The sequence below is a fragment of the Drosophila albomicans genome, chromosome 3 (genome assembly GCF_009650485.2).
Source record: "Drosophila albomicans strain 15112-1751.03 chromosome 3, ASM965048v2, whole genome shotgun sequence".
Lineage (NCBI taxonomy): Eukaryota > Metazoa > Arthropoda > Insecta > Diptera > Drosophilidae > Drosophila > Drosophila albomicans.
Window position 1 is genome coordinate 23,739,011 of NC_047629.2, and position 15,949 is coordinate 23,754,959.

Genomic DNA, 15,949 nt, shown 5'->3' on the forward strand with positions numbered 1-15,949 from the left:
ACTTTGCTTCTTGTTTTTTAAACTTGTTCTAAATTTTAAAAAAGTGTAATGTATCTATTATTTTTGCTGTCATTGCTGCAGCTGGTTTATTCTTACAACTATTGCTATAATAATTCACACTATTGCGATGTGAATAACATGAAGCATTTCATCTGTCGAATAGGAGATCTGGTAAGCTACAAAAAAATATGAAACTTCATTCCTTTTCTCTGTTTTACACTGATTGTCTTTCAGCATCCACTGCATGAGAAGGCGAAATTCGTAGGACTTGTGCCAGATACGCTCAAATTGCGTAACACTATTTTACGCTATCACAATTCATATCGCAATAAGCTCGCCGGAGGTTCTCTTAAAACTGTTAGCAACAAGACCTTCAAGCCCGCTAGCCGGATGCGAATGCTTGTCTGGGATGAGGAGCTCGCTTACACGGCGCGCTTGCATGCATCAACTGTGTCGTTTAAGCATTCGGTATGTCGTTCCGTTCTCCGGTTTCCCTTTGCTGGCGAATGCTTGGGTCTCGTTTTTGCCAGCACTGGACGTCGTCAGCTTAACGATATTTTGGATCTCACACTCCAGGCCATGTTTGACGAGTACTTGGACGCCGAAGAGCCCGATGAGCTCATCAACAGCTTCGATGCCACCAAGTAAGCGTCCACATAACCACACTCTGCATATAGAATCGAGAAAATATGGTTAAAATATATATTTTGCTGCTTACAAACATAATGTAACCACAAAAGCAATTTGGGATCGATCACTTTTAATTTTATCTATACTTTAAATATGGTTATATCTTCCGATTTTTCAGGCACTATGATGTTGGTCATTTTACGGTTATTGTAAGTGATCGTGTTTCGCGTGTGGGCTGCGCCTTGGTTGCAGCGACCAATTGCGAGAAGGAGACGAGAAAGGGGTTTGTGAAATGCATATATAGAAATATTTTGAACTCAAATCTTTTGTTATGCCATCCGCAGCTACTGTCATTTTTTGACCTGTCATTACGACTTTACCAACATGGCTAATTCATATGTATATAAGACGGGAGAATCGGCCAGCAGATGCAATATTTGGAAGACATTGCCCAGTGAGGAATATTCGAATCTTTGCAGTAACAATGGAGAAATATTTGCCGAGGTAAATCGAGAATTTGAAATAAATTCAATCGAAACTATAGATATTCCCATCTGTTTTCAGACGCTTAGTGACGTACAAGATAAAAAACTTCAAGGTCGTATTCAGAAGTATTAATCTACATAATTTTCTATATGTTTTATAATGTGTACTATATGTTACATATACACATCCCTTTCCCAAAACCTATTAAAATTATCGTTTTTTGTATATCATTTATTATATTATATTGTATGTATAATGTTTGAATTTATAATTTCGTCTAGTTCGATTGATACATAAGCAAAAATATTTACTAATCAATATCAATATCAACTAACGGCTAACAGACTTAGTCGGTTTTTATGTTTCTGTTTCATGTGTTTTTTTTTGTTATATTTTACGATTACTATAAACAAATACATATTCGTTATATTCGATAACTGCGCGAGTACTAGTCCAGTTCTAATTCTGAGATGCGAATGAAACCCGCTTTCTTAAGACAGTATGGAACATACACAGTTTATAGTATAGTTTTGGATCGTGCTTATGTTAGGATTAGGTTCTAAATGCCTCACTGCTTTTAACAGAAGAATCAAAACCATAAAATATTCACATTCTCTTAAAAAAATCAATAATCGAATATCAGACTAAATACATTCGCATTTTTGTAATATCAGTATTATTTGTAATAAAGGTTAACTTTGTATCGCATTAATTGGGGGGAGCCTAGACTTTTCTAATACAATCTAAAATTTTGTTCCATTTCCCAGCACAAAAGTGCTCACTGTCCTCATTGTCACGTTGCTTAAACTACTATACGGTTAAGTTTCTCTAGATAGATGTACTTGAATCGTAAGCCTCTACCATTACATTTTCTTCAACACATAGGCCATATCTATATAATAATAGTTAGTTCTCTTTATGTTATAGAAAAATACATACAAATTTCATTTTCGATATTTCATATTAATTTGACAATTTGTTCAATTTATAATGCAATCTTTCTTTTTTGTTATGAAAAGCTCGGATTTCAAATGGGGGTTTACAATATTAATAATTTTTGGGGAGAATTGATTTTAGTTTCTTAAGATCAGCTACAAATCAAGTTGCTTACTTTCTTTTCTTATGAGTTTCGACCCTCAAAAATGGAACACATTTAAGGATATATCAAATTTTCATCTGCAAGGTGGGCTTATTTATAAAAATTTCAATCATTTTTTCGTTTTCGATTTTCAAATTAAATTTAATTTGATATCCCATAGAAAATTATTCATAAGTTGACGCCAGATAAGTTAGCGTGATATCTATTTAGTGTTTCCATTTCGTTTCGATTTGTTATATTTTAAAGCCCATTTGAATGACTATTTTGAATGCAATTCATTAATCTATTTCCCGCAGATCCATCAAGTATTCCGACCTAAGACGCAGTGCAACATTATTTCTACTTCATTTTATTTTGTGTGCATTGTGCAAACAATTTGTGCAAATAACGTCGAAATACGATTACGATTATGTTGAATCCAATGCCACGATAATCAAGATTCTTTTAATACTCTATATATAGCATTTCTTTTTGGCTTTTCTAGAAAACATTTGCATTTACATATAACAATTGTTCAGCAATCTTTTCATACCCCATTTGTAGAAAACAAAAATCAGACGACAACAACTGTTCCAAAATCCATTTACAATATCTGACATCCAGATCCGTGCATTACCTCGCTAATAAACATGGGCGTGCCCGCTCCCAATCCGCCATCCGTCTTCTGATGTTCGTTCTGGCGAGAACAGATAAGAAAATTCATTAAAAAAAATAAAGTCAATTAAAATTCCAGCACTTACATCGTCGTAGTCGCAATCGAAGTAATGGCTCTGACAGTCCATGCAACGGCAGCTCTCGGACATTTTGCAGGTGATGCCCCACTGCTTGGCGAGATCCTTGTAGATCTCCTTTGATGTCTTGTTGCTCATCATCTCTGGAGTGAGCAGACAGTTTTGTTCCTGCTGTTGCTGCAGCTGTTGGCGACGTCCACGACGCGATGCAACTGAGCCGGACAACGAGCCCGAGGCACAACAGGATTCATTGCACGATTGCCCATTGCTGTTGCCCGTCCCCGAGCCATTGGAGCAGCCAGCTGAAAGGTGAGCATAAATGTGAATGTCATCGGCGATCGGAGATTACTTTCCACTTACATTCATTGCCATATCGATTGAGGAGTGGATCGTAGAAATTGTGTCGTGCCGCATTACTTGTGGATGGCTCACCGCCATCCTCCTCGGATCCTGCACGCTCGCTGCACTGAGTGCACTGCTCGTCGATGCAGGGTTGCTGGCCATCGTTGCCGGCATCGCCACACGCGGCATACGCCTTCGCACGAGCAGCAGCCATTTCGGTCTCGAGCAGAAACTCGTTGACGCTCAGCGTGCTCTCCTCGTTGTCGTCGCTGTGCAGCTCCAGCTCGGTGACGCCCTCAATGATGTGTTCCGACTGCTGATGATGCTGCTGCAGTTGATGCAGCTCTTCCTCGTCCACCTCCACTTGTTCACCTTCGTTGTTGTTGTGGCTGATGTTGTTATTGTTGTGATGTTGGTTGTTGTTGCTGCCGTTGCTGCTGCTGTTATTGCTGCTGCAATTGTTGTTGCGTCGTCGATTGCCGCCACAATTGCTGTTGTTATAGTTCTGCTGGCAATCGGGATCGTTGCAAATATCGTTGCTATCAATGCTGTCGATGTCAATGTTAAGATCAATATCGCTGTCGCTGTTGCTGTTGCTGTTCCTCCGATCATTGAGGGTTAGCTGCTCCAGGGCAGCGCTCTGTCGCGAACTATTCGCCGAGCTGCGACGACTGTTCTGATTCGGTGTGGCGCTGTGCTCTGACGACAGCTGACGATGCTGCGAGAGTCGCGTATTCTGTTGTGTCAATGCATTAATTAGGATACCACATAGGAAGTAAACAACAACAAGCCCTTCTTACCTCCTCTAACACATACTCGTATGTCGGGGGCGGTGTTGTCGGCAGGTTGTTGCTGCTGTCCGCGGGTGCTTCGTTGATGCACGTCGATGTGCGACTCGGATTAACATAGCCTGCAAGAGCACATATATGGCTGGCTTTAGAGTATCGAATATACAAATTGCGCGTATGTACATGTTTATTAATCCATTTTCCTGCGTTGAAGGAGCAGTGGGGGGGAAAGTGGGAGTGTACAAGAGGGAGGGAGATTGCCGCGGGATGTGCAGTCATGCAAATGTGCTGTGCATACACTCATCTTATATTCTCTTGCCTGCAAACTAGGTGAAAATTATATTAACCTCAAGCTCTGCTGCATTAAATTACTCACAGGGTTTGGGATCTTAGGTTTAGGTCTATGTAAGACGGAATAGAGAAATGGGACACTCAAATTGAATTCTAAATATAAAACAATGAGATGCGGAACAGGCTGAGATGGAATAGTGAGATGATACATAGAGAGAGTTTTGATTATAATGAAACATGAAATTAGTTGCGGTAAGGCAAAACAGCGGATGGGAAAAACTGAAGAGCTCAAATCGAATCTCAGACATGAAACAACAAGTTGACAAACAGATTGAAATGGAGCAGTGTGAGAATACATGGAATGCATTCTGGCTATAATGAAATAATAAAATAGTTGTGAAAGGAAATGGGATCATAAGTTAGTATAGGTTAGGCGAAATAGCGAAATGGAAAACAGGGAAACTCATATTGAATTGTAGACATAGAATAAAGAGATATGAAACAGATGTAATACATATCACGTACTTTGGTTAGAAAGATGAGATAAAGATTTGAACATAAAAATTGACTGAGGTGTAACGGTGTGTGATTGATCATTTAAATATGTATGAGTCCGAAATAGAACTGCGAAATATTATATGAAGATATAAGATGAAGATCAGTGAAAGTGATAAAGCAGTAAGATGTGGATCAATAAAATAATGAACAATGAAGAGTAAATATATCAGTTAGACGAAAAATAATGAAATAAGGATATTCGGCAAAATGGATGCCGAACTAAAATAAATATGTTCGTATCATAGGTAAATAGAGGAAAGAAAGTGAAATGTACTATTGCTAAGCTAAGTATGTAAAAAGTATACACGAACTAAAATTAGTAATTTGTGTAATAGGTGGAGTACTGCAATTGTAGATTTTACAGGTTTAACTAAATTCTGCAAGTGTAAGAAATCATTGGGGAGGAGAAAGGCGTTGAAAGAGGTAAAGGCAAAGTGATTGCGATGTTTATTTGGGTCATGCATTGTGCATCTTAAGACAAAGGGAAAAAAGGGATTTCCAAGTTGTTGAAACACAATTGACAGGCAATACGAATAAACTCGGCGTAGTAGTGTTATGTATTGTACTATAATGGGGCTTCGAGATTGAAGCGTAGTCAGTCATGCAGTTAAAAGACACCAATTAGAGGATAAACAAAGCGTTGTATGTGTATCTGAGTGTGTGTGAGTGGGCTTAATGAACGATGTTAATGGTTGTAGCGTATCCTTACCCATACGCAAGCTGTTGGAATTGATGGCAGCCTTACTGGGATTCGGAGGAAGCAAGAGCTTCCGTTCGCTCATTGAGCCGAGACTGTTGCAATCCACTGAATCAATTGTCGAGCTGCTGGCACCAACTGCCTGCTGTTGTTGCTGCTGTTGATGCTGCTGCTGTTGCTGTTGTTGTTCTTGTAGTTGCTGCTGTTGCTCCTGTTCCTGCTGCTGTTGCTGCTGCTGTGTGCCCAAAAGCGCCTCATTCACAGTCGGATCCGGATCATGCTCTTGCGATGTGCTCGTGCTGCGCGAGCCTCCCATGCGAAACTTTAGCTTAAAGGGTGCCATCAGGACCTCAAGGACTTTCCTCGGTTGGAATGCTCTCAATACTTGTAGACTTTCGAGTTTTCTTCGGGGGGGTTTTCTTATGATCTCGTTTGCGTTTACATGGGCACCGTTGGGGGGTTTCTATTATCTTTTGCTTTGTATTTGAAATTTATATCTATAGCAAGTTTGGACAACAGTGATGCAAGGAAAGTTGTTAAAATAGATAGAGAGAGAACGAGAGGCATAGAATTGGTGTACAATGATAGAGAAAGAGAGATAAATAGATTTAGAATGTTGAAAGAGAGAGTTAGCCAAAAATTACGATAGAGGTTTATTCTGCAGATACCACATGAATTATATTCGAACAGGTGACAAATTCAACACCTAAATTTTCCACTTTCTTACAGCAAATCGATAATTCATTTCAATATTTACTTTATTTTCGTTTTGATTGCATGCAAATTTATATGTGAACAAAAGAAGAAAAAAAAAAAAAAGAAGCTGTCTCTAAGTTTACCTGTCGAATAATTCGTCAATTGCCAGACACAAAGTGAGCTGCAAACAAACAAAAACAAAATGTATGAATTTTTAAAATATATTTGCAGGTATTTTGCGTCAGCTTGTAATTGATTCATTGGCAAATTAATTTTCGTTGCGTTGCGATGATAATCAATGGAGTTCATCTTTAATCCACGTGGACGGCGAATGATTAATGTGAATATCGCAGTTATAAATACGCAAATTGACAGCGCAAACACACTCACAGACACACTCTCAGACGCACACACACTGATAACGCACACGTGTAAATGCCTCACTTTGTGTTGCCACGCGTTCCCCATTACAAACGGCACGTGCCACGCTCCACATTACTCATACGCCCCGTACAAACTGCACATAAGTTTATGCTTATTAATTGCCTGCGTTTTGACTACATGTCCTTGCACACACACACGCACTCATTCACAAACCCTACATTCACCTGTAATATTTATAGTTTTTTTTTGTATTTTTTCATTTTGCTAGCAAAATTTGGCGCGCACTTGCGCTGTTTTTTTAAGTAGGCTCCTGCTTTACAGCACTTCCTTCCAAGCAACACTTCTTCTACACACAGAGAAAACACTAGTGTAATTCCTTGGTATGCAATTAACTGAATTCTCTATTATTCATATGTTATACTGTAACCAAATTATTTAATCGAATATTTAAGACTTTAATTTAAAATATGTAAATAATAAATACGTAAAATTCAATCATATTATAAAGTAGAACTATTTCTTATGCCCTTGACATTTAGAAATGAAAATAGTAGTCTATTAAAATGTTTTGAATACATTAAATCTTAGATTTAGGTTTATATTTTGTTTTAGATATTGTTTTTTGTCAATCTAATATTGCAACTCATTTTTTTATACTCCCTTCATTTATAAACAAATAAAGTGAAGTTTATTATTAGTTTTTGAATACATTAAGCTGAATAAATTTAAGTTTACTCTAAGATTATCAATTTCCCTCAGTGTACCGGGCATCTAGCCTACGTGTTTGCCTTATTGTCATGCAGATTACACAAAAGCCACTTAACGCTTACAGCTCAACTCAAAGCTGCTGCGCTGCGCTCTCTATGTGGACCTGCTTATTATTATGCTGCTGAAAGGAAGTCAACAGGCCAAAGAGTGAGAGGGTGAGGTGGAGGGGCACTCTGTGATTACCTTTGGCAGTTGGCAGGTGATTGTTGACTTGAGAGCCTGATCTATATATTAACAGAACATATTCATACATGCTATGTACATATATTCAAAAATGTTGGCATATTTGCAGACAATAAATTCTAATTGGTATTGACTTAACAAACAGTTTACAAACACACACACTCATACCTCGATTGATTGAATGCATGCAGAAAATGATTGTGATTTGAAATTCGTTTATATATCCGGCTGTCTGTCTGTTTGTTTGCTTGTTTGTTTGTATTTTCATAAGTCACACTCATCTGTATACGCAATCAATTCCTGAGCTTGTCATTCCGTACGGAAAGCCCGTGCAACATGCTATATATACTATAAAACCCGTGCTCGGCATACGCATTGATAAGCCCACGCATTTGCCATTTGAATTGCAGATGGGATTGATGTGGCACGTGCGGCAGCTCCATTGCCCCCACACACACTGATTGCTTGTTGCAGCAGCCACCGCAACCCATGGTTCAACAACAACAGATTACCTTGTTTGCTCAGTTTGTTGTATTTTATGTACTGCAACAGTTTGTTCCTTGACCATGAGTTTCATTCTGTAGCTACCTTAGTGACTTCCTCTAAATTTAGTCGGACAGCTAACACAGCTCCAGCGGATCAACCTTGCCTGACTATGTTACATCTTACCGTTTCGGGTCTGGCTTAAGTTATTAATACACCACATCAACTAGGTCACAACTAAAACCATATATCATGCATGAACTGCATGGCAAAGTAGTTTATTATTATAGCTATAGAGACTGTATGGATTGCCTGCGGCTGTCAGTACAAGGGCCCGAGTTGCGAAATTAAAAGAATTGCAGTAATGCTCGCGAGGAATCAAAAGACTCTTTTCTGCAGGGTTTAAATGCAAAAAGGTATAATAATCTCAAGGAACTACGTTCTTATTAAATATTAATATTGAGTGATTAGTCTAATAGATTTATCTAGTTAGTCTCAGCAAACTTTATTCTGGAAGTTTCGCTATTCAAACGATTATTATATGACAGCCAAATGATATTCTTATCCTATTATATAAGGAATCTATGTATAGGTGGCTATATAATAGAGTTAAAGATTTAAGGGTAGATTAAATATAAATGATTTTGCAGCATCTAAGATTATTGCAATAATTTGGGGATTTCCTCAAATGATTTCTGCGGTTGTACTGGTTACCAAGTTTAAATTTCAATATAAGAACAATCAATTTCTAATGGATAAATATTGCATCAGTTCGAAACTGTCTAGCTCAGGTATTGCATGAATTGACAGTCATTCGGAAAAGTCATTGCACAGCAGGGGCAATCAATTTATGCACATCAGGAAGCATAGCTTACAAAATTCGTCTGACGTTTGAAGCCACAATTGTGGCAATAAGCTGATGGGTTTTGTGGCCCAGAAGAAGATATTGCAATTTTAATAAGTACATTGCGGAGTGACTTTAAAGTTGACAGTTTCATATAAATAAATGTCATAAAATCAAAATGATGGCATTGGTCATAAAAGAAACTGAGTCAACTGTTGCATGCAATAAAATTGATGTTGTGCTCGGCATATTTAAAATGGAAATGGCCACGGAATTGTGTGGAGTTAAAGCCACGTTTTTGGGGGCCAAGGTAAATAAAGGTCTGGCCAGGTGAAGAGAAAGACTCTTGCCAGTAGCCTGGACAATTATACAAACGAGAATTTCATTTGTTTGCGCCTGATATCATTTCGTCGTTAAATAAATAGACGAACAAGTGTCCTGAGTGTCCTATGGCTCAAAGTTCGTTGCGAATGATGATGGAACGGCCAAGTTTAGCTTGGCATGGCGTCATCAACAGGATGAAGCACACAGGGCACTACAGGGAGGTAGCGAGGTGACGCGGTAAGATAGGGAATCAAGTCGAGTGGGGTCGGAATGGGCAGGACAGCGCACATATTGAAGTGAAATTAACACGACGCAGTAAGAGAAACCGCAAGCAAACAAATAATTGACGTGGTGTGAGAGATTGAGACAGAGAGAGAGAACGAGAGAGCGAGAGACAGGGGTTGGAACAACAGGGACAACAGTTGATGGGTCCTGTTCCCTAGAAAACTGATATCTAATTGAGTAAACATCAAGTGAATGACCATGAATTAGTCAGGGGTGCCCAGCCATTCACGTCGTGGAGCTATCAATTTAGTTATTGTGCTTGTAGCCTTGTGCGCCATTCACTACTACTCAACAGCATTCGCCATTCACCATTCAGAATTCAACATTCACATACTTGAATTCACATATTCACATTCTCTCGCACTCGCACTTGTATCATCTCTTGTGGGTCTGTTTGTGTCCTGTGGGTTCAGTTTCAGCTTCAGCTGCCATTGTCTGACATTTTGAGAGCGGTATGAAAAATCGAAAAGCACACACATGACACAACCTTGACGCGAATGCAATTGTCCTGCAAATTTTGATACGTACCTTGTGACACGATGTTCTTCTGCTGCAATTCTCTTCTTTGTCTATTTTCAAACTCAATTGTCAATTGAGATTAAAAATTGTTTATAAAGAAATTGTTTATCTCAAATAGAGCACTGTTGTGTTTCTTTTCTAAGCTTCAACTTCAATTATATGTGCATTTCGCAAACCATTTTTTCCATTGCGTGAATTCACTTGAAATCTGACAAAGACTGTGCAAAGTTTTGGTTGGACGGAAGCTTTTTATTGTCCTGTCACTCTTGGCAGTGAAAAGCTTTTGGTTTGCGATGAGCTTAGCGAAAGCACAGCGCATGCGCTTGTCGAGCTTCCGGCATTTCAGAGCCAATGTTTTTCTTCGTTTCATGCTTTGCACTTGAAATTCTTTTGCTCCATGCTTTGTCTAGCATATTCGCGTGATTAAATTAAGAAAGAGCTTTTTAAATTTCTAAGTTATAATCTTATGTATTTAATAATTACAAAAGAAGCTATATTATTAGAAGGGCTTATTTTGGATATCAATCACAAAATCCATTGACCCGAATTTTCATATATCTTGATGGCACTATATTTTCAACCATTTGTCACTATTTAGTAATATATTTTTGAACTAATATTCAACCTTATGTGCTGGACACATATGGCCCTTTTTAAAATCGAATTCTGTATTTAGTTTCAAATGAATCTTTAATAAACCTTTCATAATATCGATTTAGGGTTTTAAACGCCCCCATAACGGGTAGTGACATAGCAATTGGTTTACATTCTCCATTTTTAGCCGTATCTGTAAAAACCTCTACTTTCATTTTTATATTATCGTTCACCTCTTTCAGAACAGTCCAGCTTCCATTGACGACAGAATTGTGTCCAACTATCTTCAATAAATTACCTGGAAAATCTATGGTATCAGTCACTTCATCACTTCAAAGGTTTGAGCCTGCTTCGCCGAAATATTTATTCATATGTACTAAAAATAAATTTATTATAATAATTATTAAAACTCACACTGCCACAACTTATGGGTGTCAAACAGCAACTTAGAATATACAAAATATTGGCATTAAAGAACTTCATGACTTGGTTATTTTCAAGTTTACTGACAATGTATTTTTATGTAAAACTCTATTTATACACGATAACTCGTGCGGTAAAGCTTATTTTAATTACGTTTCCTTTTTTTTACAATTAACTTTTTGTCTCCGCAAGAATCACCCAAAGCGTGCCTTAAATTTGATATATCAAGTTTATAAAAACAAACAAGTTCGTATTTGCATTAATTGATGTACAAAGACATATTTTTATCCGAGCTCCACAAAAAACGAAAGTAGCTTTTAAAGCTAGTCAAAATGCAAAATCGGAAAATCTTGGTAATACTTTTTTTTGTTGCACATATCTAAAATAAAAATAATTTTTTGTAATTTATTCAAATATTTATACTTAACTGTATATATAAATGTTTCAACTGAAATGTATTCTTACCTTTAACGTATTTATTTTGTATACAACTTCTGACAGAGTTGCGACAAGTGATGAATATCCTTTTTCTCTTGCATTAATGCTTACTCACTGGCTTTGATTTTATTATTGCAAAGATCAGCAATACGTCTTTTAGCGGGAAGTGGAATTCAATTTGTTTCAATACGAGCACCAGTTTTGGATTTACTTGCATTTATGATATTTAAAATAATTAGGAAAATATTTAATAACTGTTTTTTAAAAGTGATTAATCGAAAAGTAGAACAGTTCCAAAAGGCAATAATTAATTTGCACGGCATCCGTTATATATTTTATCATTTCAAAACAAAAGTTATTATGACGACTTGTTTTCGATATTAACGATAACAGCGAATGCTCCGCCAAAAACATTATCCTTTGTAAAGGAGATCTGCACTTTGACGTATCCTGTTGGCATTACATTCATCCATTTATCGGTGTCTAGTATTACATTTTTTATCCAAGATTTTCCTTTGGGTACTGGGCACAGATCACCATTTTTAAAATCGAAATCTGTAGTTACGCCAGTTATGAACGATTTTTTAATATATGAATTGAAATATCTCTTTAAAGAAGTGCACACCCCCAGAACAGGAGGCTTTAATGCCCTTGGTTTCCAATCACCATTTTTGGCCGTATCAACAAATATCCCTATTTCCATTTTAGCATCATCGTTCACTTCTTCCAGAAATTCCCAGGTTCCATTGATAGTGGAATCGCGACCAATTATCCTAGATGATGTTTCCACCAGATTACCAGGAATGTCAATGGTATCTATTTGTGTCACTTCATAGGTTTGACCCTAATTTCCATCGAGTTATTTATAAATATAAAATAAATAAAATCTACACAAAAAAATGTTGTAACTTACACGGCCACAACTTATAGGTCTCAGGCAGAAAATTAACATATAAAAGATATCAGCTTTGAAGTACATCATGCTTAATTATTCTCAAACATACTGGTAATACATTAATATAAAACGGTCTTTTTATGCACGATGATTCTGCCAATAAATACTATGTTAATTGCGTGTCTGTTTTGTTATTAATTAACTTATTAACATTTCATTATAATTCAGAACCTCCCAAAGCGTGTATTAAATTTAATAACGATCTCGTTTATAGCAACAAATAAGTTTGTGTTTGCTTAAATTTAGACACCTGATAAGGGCATTTTCAATTACTTTTTTGTAGGTGATTTATTGTAGCACAATATTTTTATCTAAGTTACACCACAAAAAAAGAAAATAGTTTTTTTACTTTTTCAATATATTATTTGAAGCTCTCATAAAATATATATCCAAAATAAAAAGAAAACTATGCGTCTATCAAATCAAATATATGTAAAAATATTATCATTTTGACTTGAAAATACATATTTTTGCTGGAACACTTTAAATTGTTGTCTTGCTAACGTTTTTATTTTGAATTGAACATCGAGAGAGTTGCCACCAGTGATGAACAAGCATAGTTTTTTTTTTGTATAAGTGTGTACACACTGGAGTTGATTTTGTTATTGGCATGGTATGTACACACAGCTGCGACTTTAAGCGGGAAATAGAATTCAATGAGTCTCAATATAAGCAACAGTTTTGGATTAACTTGCAAAGTAAATGTGGTATTTAGAACAATTTTGATAATATTTAATAACTACTTTATAATAGGTCTTAAGCAAACAATGTGACAGTCCGCAGATTAACTCATGGGCCACATACAGCCTTTTGGAATTGCTCAAATGCTTAAACGCAAAGGAAAAGGTAACTAAATGCAAATTAATTTAATAAATTAATTTTAATGTTTAAGAATTTAGCTCTTGCTGACCAAGTACTTTTGCCAATTGCCGTTAAGTGTGGGCAGTTTTCGAGTGTTGCGGCAACTGCAGCAACTGAGAATCCTCACTGCAACCGAATATATTTGCAGGTAACTTACAAAAACGAGTTCATAATTAACTATTAACTATACTACTTTATTAACTATATTTACAAGTATTTTAGATGAAGAGCAATTGCAATTGATACTCATTGAGTTTCTCGAAAGTGAACACGATTTGCTAGCAAATTTATTCATCGCGGCACATTATGGTGAACTCTTTATTACAGGGACACTATCTTAAACGAAGAATTAATGTTTTTATTATTAGATTCACTAAATACAATTAAACTGAATAATATGCTCGACACGGCATTGAGGCATCTCTTTGGCGCTCTTGCTAATAATCCAAAAATCAGCAATTTAAACTATATGGAGCCATTGTCCAAGTCCTTACCCGGTACGCAATGGATTAGGGCTTGTTAATTGTTATACTATAATAATTTCTTCACAGCTGATGTCTTAATCAATGTGTGCCTGGAAATGCATTTAAGCATTTTATTGGAGTTACATGAGGTAGAAGATGTTAGTATGGCATTTAAGCTCTTTAGCACTTGGATCAACGAGGGCGTCGACGAGCTTACCTTTGTCAAGAGTCTAACAGGCAAGGTAAGAATTGAGAAATAGTCGCGAATTCTTTATTAATATTTCACTTTTTCATTAGCTACTGGTCAGACATCAGAAAGAGATGCTTAATTTTCTATTTAAAATGTCTGCAACGTCCAACTTTAAACACTGGAAATACTATCTCATTGCGGTGCAGTCAATAGCCAGTCTGAACAACACAGAAACCATTTCATTTGCAAAAAGTAAGACAAATACTTTTACTTATTGTTTAACATTAAATTTGATTTTGATTACTAAATAGAATATCTCAAGAGCCGATTGCTTCATGTGGCAAGTTTAGGCTGTCAGCTCTCCATGTTGCATCTGCTACTTACCGCTCGTGCTGTGGCAGCCACAACACTAAATATACAACAGAATTTGGATAATTATGCACAGTGGTACAAGCAATACATTGGCGAAATGTCATATGGCCTAAGCAATGAGCAATTCCAGATCGTACTCAACCTTCTAGACGATTCTGTGCACTACGAATTGGAAATTGATTATCTAGAGGTAAGGCAACAATATATTTAATGTAATGTGTTTACTGTAATTTGTGTGTCTTGCAGATTCATGCAGCGATTGCCATTTCGCCAGGCGGGAAACTTGTGCAGGCCTATAAAACCAAATGCAAATCACATTTGGCACGCTTGAAAGCGGCCAGCAAACAGAAAGATAACAAGTAGAGTACACCCAACAATTATACATATATGTATTTACACACCAATAAAATGTAAGTCCCTTCAACACCAATTAACATTATAATTTTTGAGAACGCTGTTTGCCGGCCAGCGGTATTCCGTTCATCCCAAAGTGTGACGCCATCGCAGGCACAGATTCGTTTAAAGTTTTGCAATATGCCAGCCGAGCGAGCAATTATGCCACAGGCAATTCTAAAACAGATCATGAATTAACATTTTTACACAACAATTTTTGCAACTCATTCACTTACCTATCTCCGGAATTGCCATCGATAAGACTCTGTGCATTGCCCCCGCGTCCGAAGTCATCAGCTTTTGCTGTTATGACCACGGCACGTCCAATTATGTCCCACATTTCCAACGAGGGATCTACGAAACGGAATGTGGCACGACCGGCTTCATCAGCGCGTATGTTCCCCAAATCTCCAGCATGTCGTTGTGTGGTCGCTGCTTCGGGGCTGCCGTGCGGCGACTGGCGTGGGTTGTAGTGACCTCCAACAGATGCACAACCCTGGGACACATCGCCACTTTCGTGAATATGAAGGCCATGCAGTCCCGGCTCCAACCCATCCACTACGCCGTCCACAACGACACCAGCCTGTTGCGCTGCGATGGTTGTAAAACGAACTGCGCCCTGTATAGGAGTTTTGTCTACAACCGAGCCAGTCATGTTGATAAGCGCGACCGCCGATTGACCTCCAAAGCCTGATAGCACAGCCTGACGACCTGTGCTCTCAATTTTGTCCTGCACCTCGGACCACGGCGCTGTTGTCTGTATAACTACACGACCCTGTATCGGGTCTACTTCAGTGTGACCCATGCCCTCCAGAACGTGTAGCAGGCTTTCCACGCATTTCGTGTCGTCTTTGAGTATTTTCACTGCAAACTCAATCTGCGCGAATGTCAAAATTCATTGGGGTACTCTTCTAATTATTTATTTACCTTTATGGCGCTCATCGCATCGTTTAGGTTCTCGAACGTGTAAAAAAGTTACAAATACTGTGTTAAGTGTGACCGGAGTTGAATTTCAAAGCAAATCACATTTCCCATAAACTAGTATATTTTAAAGAATATTAATGGTCACTCTAGACAGACACAATTCTACATCGATATGTGTAACCTGTTCGAATTTACTTATCGAAATTCAAAGTTGAAGAATGAATAGG

At 37.5% G+C, this 15,949-nt stretch overlaps 5 protein-coding genes across 6 annotated transcripts; 2 read left to right on the forward strand and 3 right to left on the reverse strand.

Annotated features, from left to right (window-relative positions):
• Positions 1 to 28: 28 nt before the first annotated feature.
• Positions 29 to 1,341, forward strand: LOC117570836 (antigen 5 like allergen Cul n 1-like). Its single transcript, XM_034252711.2, has 5 exons — positions 29 to 171; positions 235 to 644; positions 809 to 913; positions 975 to 1,134; positions 1,195 to 1,341. Exons 1-5 carry the CDS (start codon positions 49 to 51, stop codon positions 1,246 to 1,248), a joined length of 852 nt encoding a protein of 283 aa, XP_034108602.1. The 5' UTR covers positions 29 to 48; the 3' UTR covers positions 1,249 to 1,341.
• A 24-nt stretch (positions 1,342 to 1,365) lies between these two features.
• Positions 1,366 to 10,313, reverse strand: LOC117570832 (ras guanine nucleotide exchange factor P). Of its 2 annotated transcripts, none has more exons than XM_052004616.1 (7): positions 10,118 to 10,313; positions 6,462 to 6,499; positions 5,635 to 6,098; positions 4,089 to 4,198; positions 3,307 to 4,024; positions 2,956 to 3,248; positions 1,366 to 2,891 (listed from the first exon to the last, which is right to left on the reverse strand). In XM_052004616.1, the coding sequence occupies exons 3-7, from the start codon at positions 5,963 to 5,965 to the stop codon at positions 2,799 to 2,801; spliced, it is 1,545 nt and encodes a 514-aa protein (XP_051860576.1). In that variant the 5' UTR covers positions 5,966 to 6,098; positions 6,462 to 6,499; positions 10,118 to 10,313; the 3' UTR covers positions 1,366 to 2,798. The 2 variants fall into 2 exon arrangements, with proteins under 2 accessions (XP_051860576.1, XP_034108595.1); XM_034252704.2 differs by having other exon boundaries at positions 5,635 to 6,119.
• Positions 10,314 to 11,883: 1,570 nt separating this feature from the next.
• LOC127565596 (uncharacterized) lies at positions 11,884 to 12,551 on the reverse strand. The gene is made up of 2 exons (XM_052004876.1): positions 12,477 to 12,551; positions 11,884 to 12,407 (listed from the first exon to the last, which is right to left on the reverse strand). Exons 1-2 carry the CDS (start codon positions 12,543 to 12,545, stop codon positions 11,922 to 11,924), a joined length of 555 nt encoding a protein of 184 aa, XP_051860836.1. The 5' UTR covers positions 12,546 to 12,551; the 3' UTR covers positions 11,884 to 11,921.
• Positions 12,552 to 13,124: 573 nt separating this feature from the next.
• On the forward strand, positions 13,125 to 14,768 carry LOC117566547 (uncharacterized). Its single transcript, XM_034246089.2, has 9 exons — positions 13,125 to 13,216; positions 13,272 to 13,364; positions 13,418 to 13,527; positions 13,594 to 13,688; positions 13,748 to 13,876; positions 13,931 to 14,085; positions 14,141 to 14,285; positions 14,345 to 14,595; positions 14,652 to 14,768. Exons 1-9 carry the CDS (start codon positions 13,175 to 13,177, stop codon positions 14,766 to 14,768), a joined length of 1,137 nt encoding a protein of 378 aa, XP_034101980.1. The 5' UTR covers positions 13,125 to 13,174.
• A 2-nt stretch (positions 14,769 to 14,770) lies between these two features.
• LOC117570749 (copper chaperone for superoxide dismutase) lies at positions 14,771 to 15,848 on the reverse strand. Its single transcript, XM_034252571.2, is given in 4 exon segments — positions 14,771 to 14,878; positions 14,880 to 14,975; positions 15,035 to 15,675; positions 15,726 to 15,848. Coding segments are annotated over 4 exon segments (789 nt in total). The 5' UTR covers positions 15,741 to 15,848; the 3' UTR covers positions 14,771 to 14,841.
• Between the last annotated feature and the right edge of the window lie 101 nt (positions 15,849 to 15,949).

Excerpts from the sequence above, each read along its gene's own strand:
- LOC117570836 (XM_034252711.2), top strand. The coding sequence starts at position 49 with ATGTATCTATTATTTTTGCTGTCATTGCTGCAGCTGGTTTATTCTTAC. Across the intron at positions 172-234 it reads TCTGTCGAATAGGAGATCTG|CATCCACTGCATGAGAAGGC; the intron begins GTAAGCTACAAA and ends ATTGTCTTTCAG. Across the intron at positions 914-974 it reads GAGAAGGAGACGAGAAAGGG|CTACTGTCATTTTTTGACCT; the intron begins GTTTGTGAAATG and ends TGCCATCCGCAG.
- LOC117570832 (XM_052004616.1), bottom strand. The coding sequence starts at position 5,965 with ATGGCACCCTTTAAGCTAAAGTTTCGCATGGGAGGCTCGCGCAGCACG. Across the intron at positions 4,025-4,088 it reads ACGAGTATGTGTTAGAGGAG|AATACGCGACTCTCGCAGCA; the intron begins GTAAGAAGGGCT and ends TTGACACAACAG. Across the intron at positions 2,892-2,955 it reads TCGATTGCGACTACGACGAT|AACGAACATCAGAAGACGGA; the intron begins GTAAGTGCTGGA and ends TGTTCTCGCCAG.
- LOC127565596 (XM_052004876.1), bottom strand. The coding sequence starts at position 12,545 with ATGATGTACTTCAAAGCTGATATCTTTTATATGTTAATTTTCTGCCTG. Across the intron at positions 12,408-12,476 it reads GACCTATAAGTTGTGGCCGT|GGTCAAACCTATGAAGTGAC; the intron begins GTAAGTTACAAC and ends GATGGAAATTAG.
- LOC117566547 (XM_034246089.2), top strand. The coding sequence starts at position 13,175 with ATGAGTCTCAATATAAGCAACAGTTTTGGATTAACTTGCAAA. Across the intron at positions 13,365-13,417 it reads GCTTAAACGCAAAGGAAAAG|CTCTTGCTGACCAAGTACTT; the intron begins GTAACTAAATGC and ends TTAAGAATTTAG. Across the intron at positions 13,528-13,593 it reads GCAACCGAATATATTTGCAG|TATTTTAGATGAAGAGCAAT; the intron begins GTAACTTACAAA and ends TATATTTACAAG.